Source organism: Nyctibius grandis, chromosome 3 (genome assembly GCF_013368605.1).
Source record: "Nyctibius grandis isolate bNycGra1 chromosome 3, bNycGra1.pri, whole genome shotgun sequence".
Lineage (NCBI taxonomy): Eukaryota > Metazoa > Chordata > Aves > Nyctibiiformes > Nyctibiidae > Nyctibius > Nyctibius grandis.
The window spans coordinates 98584355-98599922 of record NC_090660.1 but is presented as its reverse complement, the minus strand read 5'-3'; the positions used below and the strand labels follow the sequence as shown (position 1 = coordinate 98599922).

Below are 15568 nucleotides of genomic sequence, written 5' to 3'. Positions count from 1 at the left end.
TACAGCGATTTAGAACCAATCCCTGATGAAGCATTTCACGTAGTCTTCCTTTTCCAGTAAGAAGTTAAATCTGATTTCTTGTGTTCTGCGCAGTCCATGCTTTTCTGTCTGTTAAAACTTGCTGTAGGAGAGTTACAGGAAAACAATGTTAAAGCCACTGTAATACTTTCTTTCAGGAATTACAGCGGAAGTCATAGTGGTAGCCTCTTTTGATGAACTGCACAAAAGAGCTCAGGAGGCCGAGGGGAAGATTGTTGTCTACAACGAACCTTTCATCAATTATGGTGAAACTGTGCGTTACAGATTACAGGGAGCAGTGGAAGCTGCGAAAGTTGGAGCAGTGGCATCCCTCATTAGATCCATTGCTTCTTTTTCTATTGATAGGTAAGCATTTTTCTCTTTTCTCCCTGTGACTCACACTTCAGCCTTTAGTTCACATGTCATTTCTGGGCAGGCATTTTTATTCTCTATGACTTAAACATTGCCAGTTACAAGTGGGTGTTCAGTTTTGAAACTATTGGCTGCACAATAGTTCTTTTCCCCTGTGCTTTGTCATTCTTTCAAAATGTTTTCATTCTTTTGTTACTGATCCAAATTTTGTATGATATTTGTTTTAAAGAACTTCGTGCATTCTCAAGGCTACCATAAATATCAAGATCAACCAAAATCAAATGTCTTTGGTGACAACATATACCAGACTGTCAGTGATGGTAAGAACTGGGCATTCTGTGTATTTGACTAGAATGTAAGGGTACAGTTTCTGTTGTATTTGTAATTTTCCTAGCATGAGGCTGACTTGTACTAGATGAAGGAGTCGTCTGCTTTGAACATAATTATTTTGAGTGCTTTAGCAGTCAGTTTTGTAATTCTCACTCTGCTTTTTAAGTAAGGTAGGTTGAAATCATGATTTCTTAAAAATTAAGTGGTTTTAGATGTCTTAGTATGTTACTTATTATATATAGTTTTACATTTCTGAAATAAGCATTTTTAGTTTTCTGTGAGGTGCTGTATTTTGTAATATCGTTCTTTTTTTGGACAGTATATATTCAGAGCAGTACGGGCCATTTATTCCTCCCTCTAGTTGCACAATGAGTCCACCCACGGAGAAGTCATCGGCAGCAGCTAACCTGACCCTGAATACATGCCACGTCACAAACTGGAATTGTGTTCTGTTTGGATAACGTCATGGCTTCTTTTTGATCTATGCATCTAGGTTTTCTTTCTACAGAAGTCCATGCTGGGAAGTGGGAAGGGGTGGTATGGCTTTGGGTCTTGCTTGAGACTGGGAGTGGGAAGTGGCTGGGACAGACGCTTGGAAGCATGCTTGGTTCCACCATTTGAGACAAAACATAAGTCGTCACATCTCAGCAGTATGAGAAGTGTGCAAGCAGCACCATTTGTGATGCTTCTAAAAGTTTGAGAAAGGCAGTAATGCCAGCTAACTGTATTGGATCGTGTGCAGAGGACAGCTCTGCTGCCAGCGTAGTTGCTTGATAGCATTTTTGTATGCTCCATATTCCCCTAGAGAAGCAAACATTACCTGTTTAAAATGGTTTCTCAAAAGTAAAGTGCTTTGAATTCAGATAGTATCCAAACTACACTAGTGTATTTCTTGATTCCCAACAAATGTAGCAATGTTTACAATAAATTTTCTAATACTTATAATTTTCTAATAAATTTAATAATAATGAACAGAGAGTAGACTAAGTTTCAAAAACAATTTTACAAAAAATTTTGTTTTCTAAGTAGTCATACTTGATATCATCAAAGAATATTGCAATCTATAATCTGTTGATTATCTGAAAACTAGAAGATGATCTGAACAGTGATCTATCCAATCCTTAGTTCTGGTGTCTTGCAGAAGTGTTCATTTTAAAAGTGACTCTTTGTATATTCTGTTTGCCAGACTATTTATGGAAATGCATTTTAACATGTAATGGAAAATTTAGAGGTGAGGAACAGAGGTGGAGACTGAAGGTAGTAAAACCTGTTTATTAGGTCTGGGTACTGGCATTACGGCTATTTCAGAATTGAATGAAAACAGAGGAGAAACAGATGCCAAATGCATGTTTAGAAGTATTGAATCCTTAATCGAGGCTGGGAGCTGAGGTGTCATTCCCAAAAGCAATTTCAAATTTAGATGCTGCCAGGAAGCATTTTTTCATGAAATGTACTTTCTGCCCTTTCTTCACATACCTTCACTTAGGGTTTTTTTGGGTGAGAGGAGGGATTGGTTAATCTGTTTTTTCCTATATTAAGGGAGGTATTCAGGTCCAGTCTGTCACCTCTGCCACGCTGCGATGCCTAGATCTGTTTGTCTTGTTGCTAACAGAAAACAGGTATTGCTGTAGGCAAGATGGATTCTCTTATCTCCATGCCTTCTCCTATGTTTTCTCTTAATCACCAGCTGTGTGTCTCCTTGTCTGTCCTACCGATGTGCTGTGCTGGATGGACTCTCTGCTGGATGTGGTGCTTCTTGTCAGTCTCTGGGGCACTGTTTGTTCGAGTCGCTTGCCTTTTTGATTGACTGATGGGAAATACTGTGTTGCTGCAGGGAGTAGCGTGTTAGAAGGGTGAGAGCTGAAAGGTAAAAACCTGATAAAAAACTTCTGAGTGTTGTGAAAGAAAGTCTTGCATTCTTGAAATTTGTATACTGCTGCTTTGTTGACCAGAACCTTCTTGGGTCTGTGTATTTACATGTGAACCTATAATATGAATAACTGCTAATGGGATTGTGGCAGTTCTCCAAAATATCCTGCCAGCACCTTAGAAGAAAGTGTCCTCCTTCTCATACTGCACTATCCCACTTTCCTCAGGTGAATGAAGGGTGGAACTTCACAATTTTCCCCAGATTATATCAGCTTTGGTGGTGTGGTTTTGGTTTTGTTTTGTTTTGTTTTGTTTTTTTTAAGAAGCTGCTTGGAGACTCAGGCATCCCAGCTCTGAATGAGGGCAAGAAGGGATGAATTTTAATATACTCAGGAAAACTCATTGCTGTGTTTATATTAGGGCTCATGCCAACTCATCGGTGACAGTGAAGGACTTGAAGGATTTGTTGTTGAGTTTCAAGGAGTGGATTCATTTAATTAGGACAGAAATGGTAACTAAATAGGAAATAAAATTAGCAGCAGCATCTCCCTTGGCCTATGGAGAGATGACAGTCGTTAGATGGTTGGTATTACCATGTTGCGTGGCAGTTGTGTCTCGTGGCATTGTTCTCGTGTTGTGTTAGAGTCAAATAATTCTCTTGCTACTTTATAGGTATCATGTAAGAGTGGGTTTTGTTACTTAGGAGAAAGTCACTGTAACATGTAGGTAATTTTCCCTTCCGTCCCCCCCAAATGGTGTGTTTATGACAGCCTTTTTCCCAGTAACAATTTCCTGAAGCACTGGCAATTTGGTGGTGAAAACATTTAAACATGGGTATTAGGAGTTGAGAGTAACAGAACTATTTTTAATGAACCTTCCCAAATAACACATATTGTTGTAATCAATCAAGAGTATCCATAGTATTTGGCTTTTTGGAGAAATTCGGATGTTGACTTTTTTTGCTTTAATAGCTGGACTGTGCTGTGATTAATGGTCTGGTACAAGTTAAAGTAATGCATACATTTACTGTTGTGTACTGAGGAGTATTTCCCAGTTTGTAATGGATGTTTTTACAGCAAAAATACTCAATTTACACGGCATGGTTAAAAATGTGGTTGTAATAAGCTAGCCATAAGTCTGTTTTTTTTGCTGCCTAGCTGTACGTTTTTAGAACATTTTATAAATAAAAGGTATCCTTTAGCTATTGAAATGGTCCGGTATTTGTCCTGTGGTGAATGTACTCTTTTGAATCTAAAAATATAAGTAAATCCTTCTATTCCTTAAGAACCACAGATTAGATAAAGTCATAACACTATGTCTTGTAATAATAACCCCTTTAAGGGCTCTAGAAAGAAGCAAAATCGAGTGTTTTTCAAGAACTCAAAAGGAAAGTTCCCCAGAATTCTGAGAGATAAATGCCAAGAGCCCAATTATTATTTTTTTAAATGCTGCAGAACAATCTCTCCAGTATATAAGAAATCCAACAGGGAACGTATTACAAGGCCAAAATAGACTAAGGAGTACTTTGACCCAGTCTGGAGACTGTTAACAAGGACACATACTTGGTCAAGTTCTTTTTTTGGGCTTCTTTTACTTAAGCATCTTATACTTACCTGAAGTAATTTCCTTCACTTTCTCTCCCCTTCTTCAGGCTACACATGGCCAAGACACAATGTCTGCTTGTGAGGCTCTAATCAAAAGTTGTATCTGGATGAAAGCTGAATTCATGAGTGACATGGTGCAACTCAAGATTTATGGCAGAGGTTGCATGGATAGCCCAAGTGGATGCGTATGACACAATTAAGTGCAGGCATGCCAGGGCTGGAGTATCATTTCATGTAATGTATGTGAATTTGAAAACTGTTGCTTTTCCTTTATCTTAATTTCCCCTTTTTGTAAACTCACTTGGTTTATTTTGTTCTACCATGTATAGTTATGTATACATTTTTGTATATACATTGTACTCTCAAAGTGCATTTTCTTTTCCTCTCCTGTTTTCCCTTTTATTCTTCACTGCTTTGTGAACAATTCATTACCTCCTCAATCTCACTGGCAATGTATGTGAGTTAGTGTCATTTTTCAGCTCTCAGGTGCTAGCACAGTGATTTCTTACCGCATTGCCTTTTCCTAATGTTTGGTCTGCTGCCTTTGGTTCCAGCAGTGAGACTTGCCTGCTAAGGAGAGCTTCCTCCTTTCCCTAAAACTCTGAGGAAAGTAAGGGCTTATTCACATCAGTAGTGGCAGAGACACTCAACTTCTTCCGCTTGTTCTGCCAAGTTTTCTGAAATCTGGAATGGTATGGTAGTTTTGGTAGGATTTCTTTTACTTTTATTTGGGTTTTTTTATAGCAAAGAGATGCATCTGGCCTTTAAAACTGATGTTTTATCTTTGAAATACTGTATCCTCTGGTTGTGTCATGAGCCCTGAAGGCTCCTTCCCCTCCTTTTGTGTTCCTCCTTCCACAATGAATGCCAGTACACCAAATTTTTTACTACCCTCTTAGGAGTCCTTCTTCCTATGACCCATTCTGCTGTCCGTAGAGGGGGAGCAGGGCCATGTCCATGTGGGACTGTATTTCAGCTGGTAAGCGCTGGCTAAGACTTGTGTGTGAGTGTGAGGGCAGTTCTCTGTTAATATGGGACTTGACATGACCTGAGTCCAGCCTGCTCATGAGCTGTAGGTCAGGTCCCTGAGCATCTCTATTGCTCTGTATACATGTGGTCTAGCTAAGAAGACCTGTATTCCTTTCCATATATCATAGGCTGGGAGTCAAGTGGGTGAGACGGGTCACTTTGCTCTAGAAAACTGCCCCTGTTGCCCTTTAAATGGCCTGGACCACCACCTACTATTTTCAGACAAAAAATCTTGACCTGTGCGTATATTTCTAAAAGTAAAATAATTTCAGGAACTCTTCAGCTAACTGCTTCACTGTTTTCTTTCATTGGTTATTTAATAAACAAAATAATTGCTGTGAACAAGCGAGCCTATGGTAGCACAAAATAGGAGTTCAGGTTGTCATCACTTTTTCTTCAGTAACACTGTCTGTTGTAGCATGGCAGTGCTCATCCGGATTGCTGCTCAACTAAAAAAAATAAGCTTTCTTCAGGCATTTGAGATTAACTAAGATTGTTCACTGCCTCTGGCACCCATTGAAAGGAAAAGAATTAAATTGGTTTATATGTACAAAATGAGGCAGGAGTTTTTGTATAATTAGTTTTTGTAAGTTTTTGTTTCACTTCCCTCTTTTCGCCCAACACTCATACGCACCCTTTTCTGATCTGCCTATAGCACTCTGGTGGCTATGTGATTTTCTGGGCTGTTGAAGCCATGCAGCCTCAGTGGGACATCTGGCCACATTCAGGGGCCAGCCTGGCTGATGCTCGCGGGATGCGTAGCTGGAGAGAAGCCGACACATAACATCTCCAGCCGCGTGTACAGGCTTAGTGTGCATGAGCTGCCAGTGCCTTGGGTGCATTTGAATTTTGGTCCCCCTCTCCAAGTGCTGTGTCAGTTCAGGAATTTGAGGTTACTCTGGCTTTTGGCCTGTTAGCACATGTGGTACGTGAGTTAATTTCCTGCAGTTCTGTTCAGTCCTCTCAATTTTTTCTTTGCTTCTAATTAAGCAGGGGATGGTACATATTTTAGTCCATCTGTAAACCTGCTGCTTTGTTTTTGGTTAATGAAATAATCTGGTGTCTTATTCTCTTGGGATTAGGAAAAATATTTTACTGGTTGTCCAAACTTTTTCCTCTTCTAATTGCAAGTCATTTTTACATCTTTCAAAACAAAAATCCGTGTGTTGCAATGGAGTTTTTCCATCTGATGATATAATTAAAGTAAAAATAACTTTTTTATTTTAAATACACCTGCAATTAAAGATTTAGGTACAACACCTGAGACTGAGCATATGTTAGCGGTTGGGCCATGCTAAGTGCACTTAGTGCACACATCTTCTGGTTTAGTTTCATCAGAAAAGAATGTAGCACTGACGCTCAGAGACTGCTCGGTGATTGGGCAGCCAAGGATTTTGGGAGGTTCACTTCAAAAGCGCATTTTTTATTCAAAGTAAAAGGCTAATATGAAGATGCCACCTGAGACCTTTAAGAAAGTCACAACATCTGTGTAATAATTTGAATTGTTTATGGTGTAATTTCTATTGTAGTGGCCAGAGATGTGCCCTCTGTGATACAAACAGTTACTTCATTAGTGCAGGCTGTGGCTCTTGATTGTCAAACGGCAGTTCCAAGAGGGAGTGCAGGGACAGAGCCGAGGCTTTCTGTAAGTCAGGGGAGACAAACTTAGGGATATTCACTGCATGTCAGCCAAGTAGGTCTCCTTGATGCTGATGTGTATGTAAAATCAAATGTTACTATTTTGAAAACTTTTTGATAGAAATGGCTAAACCAGATGATTGCCTTTTTGTCAAGAAAAAGCACTGAGAAAGATCTGTTTTGAAGGGAGAAAGTTACTGGGTTAAGTTTCCAGAAATGTTTTTCAAAGGATGTCTGGGACACAAGACATTTCTCTGAGTGTAAAAGTAAACTATTTCTATATTCCTTCAGTAAAAAAATCTACTATATTTACCTTTTTTTTCCATTTCATGTGACAGTCCTAAGATGGTATCTGGAATTTTCCTGGACTGCTTGTGATGCTATGTTCTTTTGTCCTGGTGCATTTAGGAGCTCTTAGGAGCAGTGCCACCACTTCTACTTCCAGGGAGCTAGCTCTTGTTGGAAGTACTGAAGATAAAGAGTTTGCCTATATTATGTGTGGATCTGATGCCTTCATTTATTTACTCAAGAAAGTTTCTTTGCTCATCACCATCTTCCAGTGACAGAGTACCTGTTATTATTGCCTTGTTGTGTTTTTTAAGTTGGTTTTTTCCTCCCTAGCATGTGAGTTTTATGCGCACAGGGTGAAGTGGTGAATGTATCCATTGAAGAGTTATTTTCTTTCAGCGGAGAGGCAAATGCAGCTGTGGTCAAGGTAGTTTAGAATTGATCTCTGAGGGAACTGGAAAACTGATGAACCTGATGCTCCCCTGCTTGATATTGTGCGTGCTCACTTTCGATACTGCAGAATTATTATAAAAATAGTCTCCTACTGAGTAGGCAGCATCTTCTGTCCACTCTGTGTAGGCTTGGGGAATGCGTGAGGCATAAAAGCAGAAGGCAGCTGGGTGATAACTGTAAAGATGTAACAGTAATGCTGTAGCATGACTGAAGAAATCAGGAAGCACCACTGATTATTTGTGAACGCTTTTCACTTATGGGATTACTATGGCAGCAGGAATGGTTCATAGGAAGTATCTCAATGAGAGACTGTCCTAAGGCAATAACCTGTGGCAACAAGAGACAGCAATATTGTCTTCTATTCTACTAAGGGACCACGAAACAAGGATAAACCCCTTGTTTGTGGTGTAACAAGAGGAAATAAGAGCACACCGTGTTTTATAGGTCTCTGGTGAGGTTGTAGAAGATTCTAGTTATGTTTCATAGTGCTATGCATGTTGTCTTGTTGCCCTTAGAGATATAAATTGGTGGTGTGCTGTGGGATTTATTTTCTTGCCCTGCACTTAGGGGCTTTCCCTGCAGGATGTCTGTATATGTTGTTGACTGACAATTCATTAATTTTTACTTTGCTTCCTATGTTCCCTGAAGGCCAACATGCCAGACTGCATTCTGCAGTGCAGGCTTTGTGCTCAATTTTGGGCAAATCGTAGCTGTCAGCAAGAGAACTTAGATGTCCTTAGAAGAAATGGAGCCTGTACTTTAGGAGATGATCGTATTGTACAGTGGGTTCTTGCTATTTGAGAAGTCAAAGAGTCAAATTTCAGGTAACTTCATAATAGTGAAAAATCTGTAGATGATATTTCTGAAGTCCCAATCTGTCTTTGGCTTTTGCAAACTTTTTGCCTCTTTTTGCTTTGAACTGCGTAACTGTTTTTTTTTCCAGTAGACAGGGTTTGATGTGACATCTGAAACCTCTGGGTGATTTCATACATCTGGTGTATTTGTTTTCTTACAAAGTCAGTAAAATGCTGAGGAGACTAACAAGGGCTTTCTTTACCTCCTCCTAGTTTTGGCTACTCCTGTTCAGGAATGCGTTTATGTAATTGGGAAGAGTTTTGTCCATTTAGTGTCTAGTAATATAAGCAGTGTCCTGTAACTTTGGTAGGGACAGGTAAAGGGCTAGTAAAATCTTTGTCAATAGACTCTGTTGTCCAGAAAGTCGTGAGGATAATGTTCCTTTTGGAATCCTTGCTTCCTCACCAAGAGCTTCCCAAGGCAAACCTCTATCAATATAGTATTCAAGTTGTTTTTTCTTCTCTTCTGGTCTACCAACTCTCCTAACATTACTGACTCATACATTTTGTTGGTGGCTAGATGGCCACCCATATCATGAATAACATGTGTTAACTCTGGTCTTATATACGAGCACCCACTGATTAGATTTGGTAATATTCTGGAGTTAGTAAGATTTAAAGGAACAGTTTTATTCTACATTTGCGTTACTGGTTCATGTATATAAAGATGTTGAGCGTATAAAACTGCCAAGTTTTGGGTTTCTTGTACTGATCTTTAAGGAGTTACAGCTGTGCTTGCTGTGACTTGAGCATTGGGAACTTCAGCAGTTTTCCGCGATTTCCTGTTTTGCCCTAATCAGCTCCGGCTTTCTTCAGTGCTGCTGGCCCCTTCTGAGTCTGTATGAGTTGCTGTGCCACAAAAACCGTGTTAGCAAGTTCAGAACCATCCGACATGATTGTAAGGTCTTGATCCATCAATTGCAGGTTCTGTTTTAATATTCTTGCAATATTCAGTTTTCTTGATTACACTTACAAGTATCTCACTTGTATATGGTGACCATAAATGTGGAGGTTTAAAGAAAACCTGACAACGAAAATGCAGATGAAGATTACAGAGAGGAATCTGAGTAATACAATGTCAACGAATTATTTTCACAGGGGGTGTATTTATTTTCAGCTGCTGATAAGATCTGAGAAGTATGTGGGCTGTCATTTCATTTCTCTGTAATTCTCTGTGCTTTTTCTGTGTAAGTGCAACACTGTGCAACTGTTATCTATTGTTATCTGGAGTGTTCATCTCCAGAGCACATGAGCACATGTCTCTGGACAACTGGAAGAGATTAAATAGTACCAGAATGGTTGTGCCAGAATGGTACAGAATTGGTGTTTGGGGAATCCTAGCCTAATACTCCTTTTTTCATTTTTTTTTTAAAAAAAAAAAGGAAAGTAAAGGCTCTGTTTCTTAATGTGTTCTAGGATTAATGCCATTAATTTCAAGTTACACAGCAACTCACTTTTTGATTTTGGCCCAGGCAATGCTAAAACAGCTTGTACAGAGGGCTACTGTATAGATTCACCTGCCTATCCAATTTAATTATTTTCATGTCTTATAATTGGTTTTACAGTTTGTACTTCCCACTGAATATTGTTTCTACTTCCTGTATTACTCAAGGTACTTTCTCAGAATCTATTCAGTATTATTCTTAATCTGATGACGTTACTAAAAATTATCTACATATTATAGAACACTTTTAGAGTGTATATATTAAAGTTTTATTTATGAAACATTGTATCTGCTGTAAAACATCTGAAGTATTCTTTTCAAGGTTTACTGCTGATTTCCAAAACTGAACACAGGTTTGTGTAGGGACCCTGGCTGGATTTGTGTGCTTCAGAATCTGTCTCATGCATGCAACACAATGTTTTATTTTGATATGTAACCTTTTACTTATGTCACGTAAAACAAACAGGCAGACAGGTGCCATTTTAAAAATATACTTTATGTGCTAGTCAACTGTTAATATCCACAATCTCTCTGGTTTATGTCCCAGGCACACAGAGGATTTGAAAATGCTAATTCCTCATTTTGTTTTGCCTTGTTTGCTTAAACGTGTGAGCAAATGTGTATGGTTTGCTCCAACTTACTATGATTTTACAAGAACGTTTGCATTGTCAGGGGGTAGGGGGCCTTTCATTTTTGCCGGTTCTTCCACATCCCACAGTCTTGCTTGTGGCTTGTCCATATGGTAGGGTATTTCTGTGTTATTTCATTAAATGTTGTCTTCACATAGGATGGCCTCACCCTGCTGTGTTAGCTCTACTATGATGTGTGTCAGACATTTAAGTATGATGAGCTAAACTTGTTTGTGTGATGAAACTGCTTATTTATGGCACACAAATTTTGACTTGTGTTTTTAGGAAGTCAGAGCCAATTATTCCACAGTTGTTGAGAATTGTTTTCTAAATGTAGCCTGATGTTGATGGCCAACAGCAATAATGGGCTCTTCCCTGTAGAAGTAATGTCTTGTGCCTTGTAAGTGTAACCATTTCAATTACTTTAATCCTTTTCTCCAGCTTTGTTTTCCCCTTCAAATCCAATTAGTCACCTGAGCCTCTCTCTTATCATGTCCATCTTGTTGCATCAAATACTAATTCTTTGGTCTTGCCTGTAGGGTAGGTCTAAATGGTGAAAATCCTTCTCCATCTGGTTTATTAAATGAGAGGTGCCAACTCTTGTCTCTGCTCTGCCAGTGATGCCAGCTTTGATTACTTGCCTGTCGTCCTTTCCTTCAGGCACCTTATACTTTCTCTCATTTTGTTTCTATATTTAGGAGGGTGGTGCAAACCTAAAGCCGTAACTTTGTTCTCTTCCAACTTTCCTTTTTAAAATCTGACTTTTGGTTTGGTATTTATAGATCATTCCCATATGTCGTTAGGTGGGTAGGTGACCAGGGTCTGTGACTTCTGCTGAACTGTTTCACTGTTACCTTGCTTTCCTAGTCACTGTCCACAATACTTCTGCATTGACTGTCTAACATGAATATTGCAAATACTCTGTGAAACAAAGGGGTCATCTTTGATATGTTTCTGTTCATTATTATTAAGCAGGGTTGAGCTTTGACTGCAATTCCTGGATTTTTAATCTACTGTGAGCATAAAAGAAGAATATTTATTCTAAGAATAAGAAACAGAAAGGAACCACATAGTTTCTCATTTACTTAGATTTCTATTTGGATTTCATCACATTAGTTTGCTGGTGACTGTGAAGAACACAAAATATACCTCAACAGGAGATGTTGAAACTATTGTACCATTTAGCTCTGGAAAATCCAGATTGATTCTAGACATTTGTGCACAGGACAACAAAAGATATTTTTGTCAGACGATGGAGAATAATCACGTGAATTAACTAAAACCAGGGATTCTGAAGTTCCATTCATCACTCTGCCTTGTGTCCCTGTGGGAGCTTGAGTAGCTCACAGTAATTTCTCTCTTTCCCTGTTTGCAAGCAGTGGTAATATTTTTTTTAATGTTAATTTAGTGTAACATTTGTATATTGTTTACTGTAAAGAAGACAACGTTAAAAGTTGACTCTTCTAAACTGTGATTAGGTAGTCAATAGTAGCATCTGCAATAATTTGCCTGCGCCAAACACAAGTAACGGTTGTATTATTATCTAACAGTGGGTGGCTACTGCTGATACATAATCCGTTATATAACCATGGGGTTTTATTATGAGATAAAATGTAGTGTGTGTGTTAACTTCTGCTAGACTGAGATTTCAGGTTGACCTAACAGAGATCTGTGGGAAGGCTCTGGCAGGAGGTGAATGACAGAGAATACAGGTCGTTACCTTGGAATATCGTGTTTTCGAATGTAAATATTTAAAACAATTTGTTGACTGTAGCTCAAAGGATTTGGAGTTCAGTTCAGTAACAACTCACTGTGAGAGAGTAAAAGCCCATAGGAAGACCGTGACGGAGACTGAATTTCATAAAGGTACAAGGCCTTTTCTTAGTAACAGCTCTTTATCAAGAGCAACACGAACATTAGAAATCAGGTCCTGGGATTCAAATATGATTTTGCCAAAAGTCTGAGGTTTGGAAGAGTGAGCTCACAGGTGGGACATAAGGGAGGTTTTAGCCGTTCTTCTATAATCTGTGTATTGTTTGCACCTTTTCTGGAAGTAGACTGTGATCCTTCTTTGAGGAGGGTCTGTGTCTCCCTCTAAGTATCTCTTCCTGCAGTCTCCAAAGAAGGAAACAACAACTTTCAGGGCTACCAGTTTCAGGCCCTGAGAAGGCTGCAGTTGCTGCTGGGGAGACATGGGAGAGCCAGAAAGAGTGTGAAGGGACCAGGCAGCTTGAGTATATGCTCTGTATCTCCAGGAAGGGCGTTAGAGGAATCTAAGTTTGTGCTCAAGCCCAAAGAGCTTGAGCAGGGAATTCAACACTGTCCAGATGCAGCCAGCACCTGGAGTCCAGAATCCTGGGCTGCTGGGTTCATCTGAGAAACCATCCAAGGTTGTAACTCCACAAAACTATGTGGGTTTTTTTTCCTCTTCCTTACTTAGTTTATAATGCTGACAATCTAGGAAAACAGAAATAGTGTCCTGCAGTGTCTGAGAGAATTCTAACATTTCAGTCTTGCCAGAAATGCTATGTGAACAGGCATACCCATGAGAAAACTTAGCAGAGCTACTTGGAATAATAAGTGCAGCTGCAATTTATGATTTTAGAAGTGTAACTGTTTTTCAGTGCATAAAATTAGGTTTCAGTCATGTAAAGCTTTGTGTGGTACTTCTCAGTGACAATCAGTGATGGATTCCTTTAACTCTTTCCCATATAGAGCAGTACCTTTTATTCCGCAGATATTTCAGTGTTACTTAGTGGAATGACTTAAGAGTTAGGGAAAAGTTGGCAGAATCCAGGCAAGTGCACAAAGATGACAAGTAATTGGAGAACACCATTGTAAAGCATCAGACTTCCAGGTAATGCTTGTCCGTAGAAGTTCCCTGAGAAAGAAAAGGAGAATGCCATTCGTTCCTCTGAGGGTCTTCCCCATAAAGTGTCTAAATTGAAACAACTAGTGTAATTGGTCATACTTTTAATACAAATTTTTTTTAAAAAGAGCAATTTTAAATTCTTAGATCAGTGTCAAGTCATCATGTGATGCGCTTGGCTGTGTATCTGTATAAACAGAAGATATAGGGAAAGAGGATGTTGTTACTATTAAGTCAATCTAGCTGATTAAAGAAAATGTAATGGGATTTCAAAGCACTCAGGTCAGTTTGGTATGCTTCTGTAACTGGTGGGTATTAGAGGAAGTATCTGTGAGGCTTGAAGGTGTTTTTAGTCCAAATATGTTTGTGGCTGAGAAATTCTAACCACAAATTCACTATTTTTTTCTACCTCCACCTGAGTTTTTCAGAAGGATGTTGAAGGATTAGCAGGGAGCAGAGTTTGTGAGCTGGACAGCCTGGCTGTCGGAATCAGCGTATCTCCAGCATTAAATAGGAAGAGCACAAAGCTTCAAACAATAAGCAAAATAATATAGGCTGCAGGGAATGCTACAGCGTCTCTGTGGTGTCAGGGGGCTGTGTGCGCTGTGAGCAAGTAGATGATCTGCTCGGCCGAGCGGCACAGCTGCAAAGCCAGGTTGAAAGGCTTCAAGCCGAAGTAGAAAGGCTTAGGAGCATTCGGGAGGCTGAAATGGAGATAGACTGGTGGAGCCAGGCTCTGCCTTCCCTGCAACAAAAATGGGAGCACCTGCCGGAGAGCTCCCAGGATCGAGGGACCCCTGTACTCTGCCCCTCTCAGGTGGAAAACAATAACCTAGAGGAGAGGAGTGAGTGGAGGCAAGTCTATGGCTGTGGCAAACGGCAAGTGCCCTCCTTGCCTACCTTGCCTCCACAGGTGCCTCTGAGCAATAGATATGAAGCCCTAGTGGAATACGGCCGGTCCAATGGGGATGTGGTGGAGAGGCAACCTATATCAGAGGTCCCACCACAGTCAGAAAAACCTGACAGGCGTATAGCTACCTCCTCCACAAGGAAGAAGAGAAGAGTTTTAGTGGTTGGAGACTCCTTCCTAAAGGGATCTGAGGGCCCAATATGCAGAGCTGACCCCGATCACAGGGAGGTCTGCAGCCTGCCTGGAGCCCGAATCAGGGATATCACCAGGCAACTCCCCAACCTGGTGAAGGCCACAGACTACTACCCCCTGCTGATCTTCCAGACAGGTGGGGAAGAAGCTGCATCCCGTAGTCTGAAGGGGATGAAGAAAGACTATAAGGCCCTAGGACGGTTGGTGAAAGAGTCTGGGGCACAAGTTGTTTTCTCCTCCCTCCTTCCATTTTCAGGTGATGACGTGGGATGGAATAGTAGGATTCTCTCTATTAATGCCTGGCTACAAGACTGGTGCTACAGGCAGGGCTTTGGGTTCTTTGATAATGGCTGGTTTTATAAGACACCAGGCGTGACAGTGATACATGGGAAAGGTTTATGTCGTAGGGGCAAAAGGGTTCTGGGACAGGAATTAGCAGGGCTCATTCGGAGAGCTTTAAACTAGATTCGAAGGGGGATGGGGTAGTAGCTGGGCTTGCACCACTGGGGCAACGCTCTAGTGTTGAGGTAGACCAGGAGGCCCCCCATCCCCCTGGGGTGAAATCGGTGTGCTCAGCTCGCTCCCTGAAATGCCTGTACACCAATGCATGCAGCATGGGGAATAAACAGAAGGAGTTAGAAATCCGTGTTCGGTCGGGGGGCTATGATCTAGTGGCAATCACAGAGACTTGGTGGGACGCCTCGCATGACTGGAATGTGGTCATGGATGGCTATGTCCTGTTCAGGAAAGACAGGCCGCTAAGGAGAGGTGGTGGAGTTGCTCTTTATGTGAGTGAGCAGCTAGAATGTATTGAGTTCTGTCCAGGGTCGGATCAGGAGCGAGTTGAGAGTTTGTGGGTGCGAATTAAGGGGCAGGCTGGCAGGGGTGATACTGTTGTGGGTGTCTATTACAGGCCACCGGATCAGGATGAGGAGGGTGATGAGGCCTTCTACAGGCAGCTGAGAGCAGTCTCGCAATTACAGGGCCTGGTTGTCGTGGGGCATTTCAACTACCCTGATATTTGCTGGGAGGCCTACTCAGCCAGCCATCCTCAGTCCAGGAGGTTCCT

General features: G+C 40.7%; 1 protein-coding gene across 1 annotated transcript in view; it reads left to right on the top strand.

The window, feature by feature from the left end:
• The window catches only part of CPQ (carboxypeptidase Q), a 148427-nt gene that overhangs the window by 13666 nt on the left and 119193 nt on the right, over positions 1-15568 (top strand). Inside the window, exon 2 of the mRNA XM_068396996.1 lies at positions 177-384. Coding sequence (XP_068253097.1) covers positions 177-384 — 208 coding nt within the window. The remainder of the gene's footprint in view (positions 1-176; positions 385-15568) is intronic.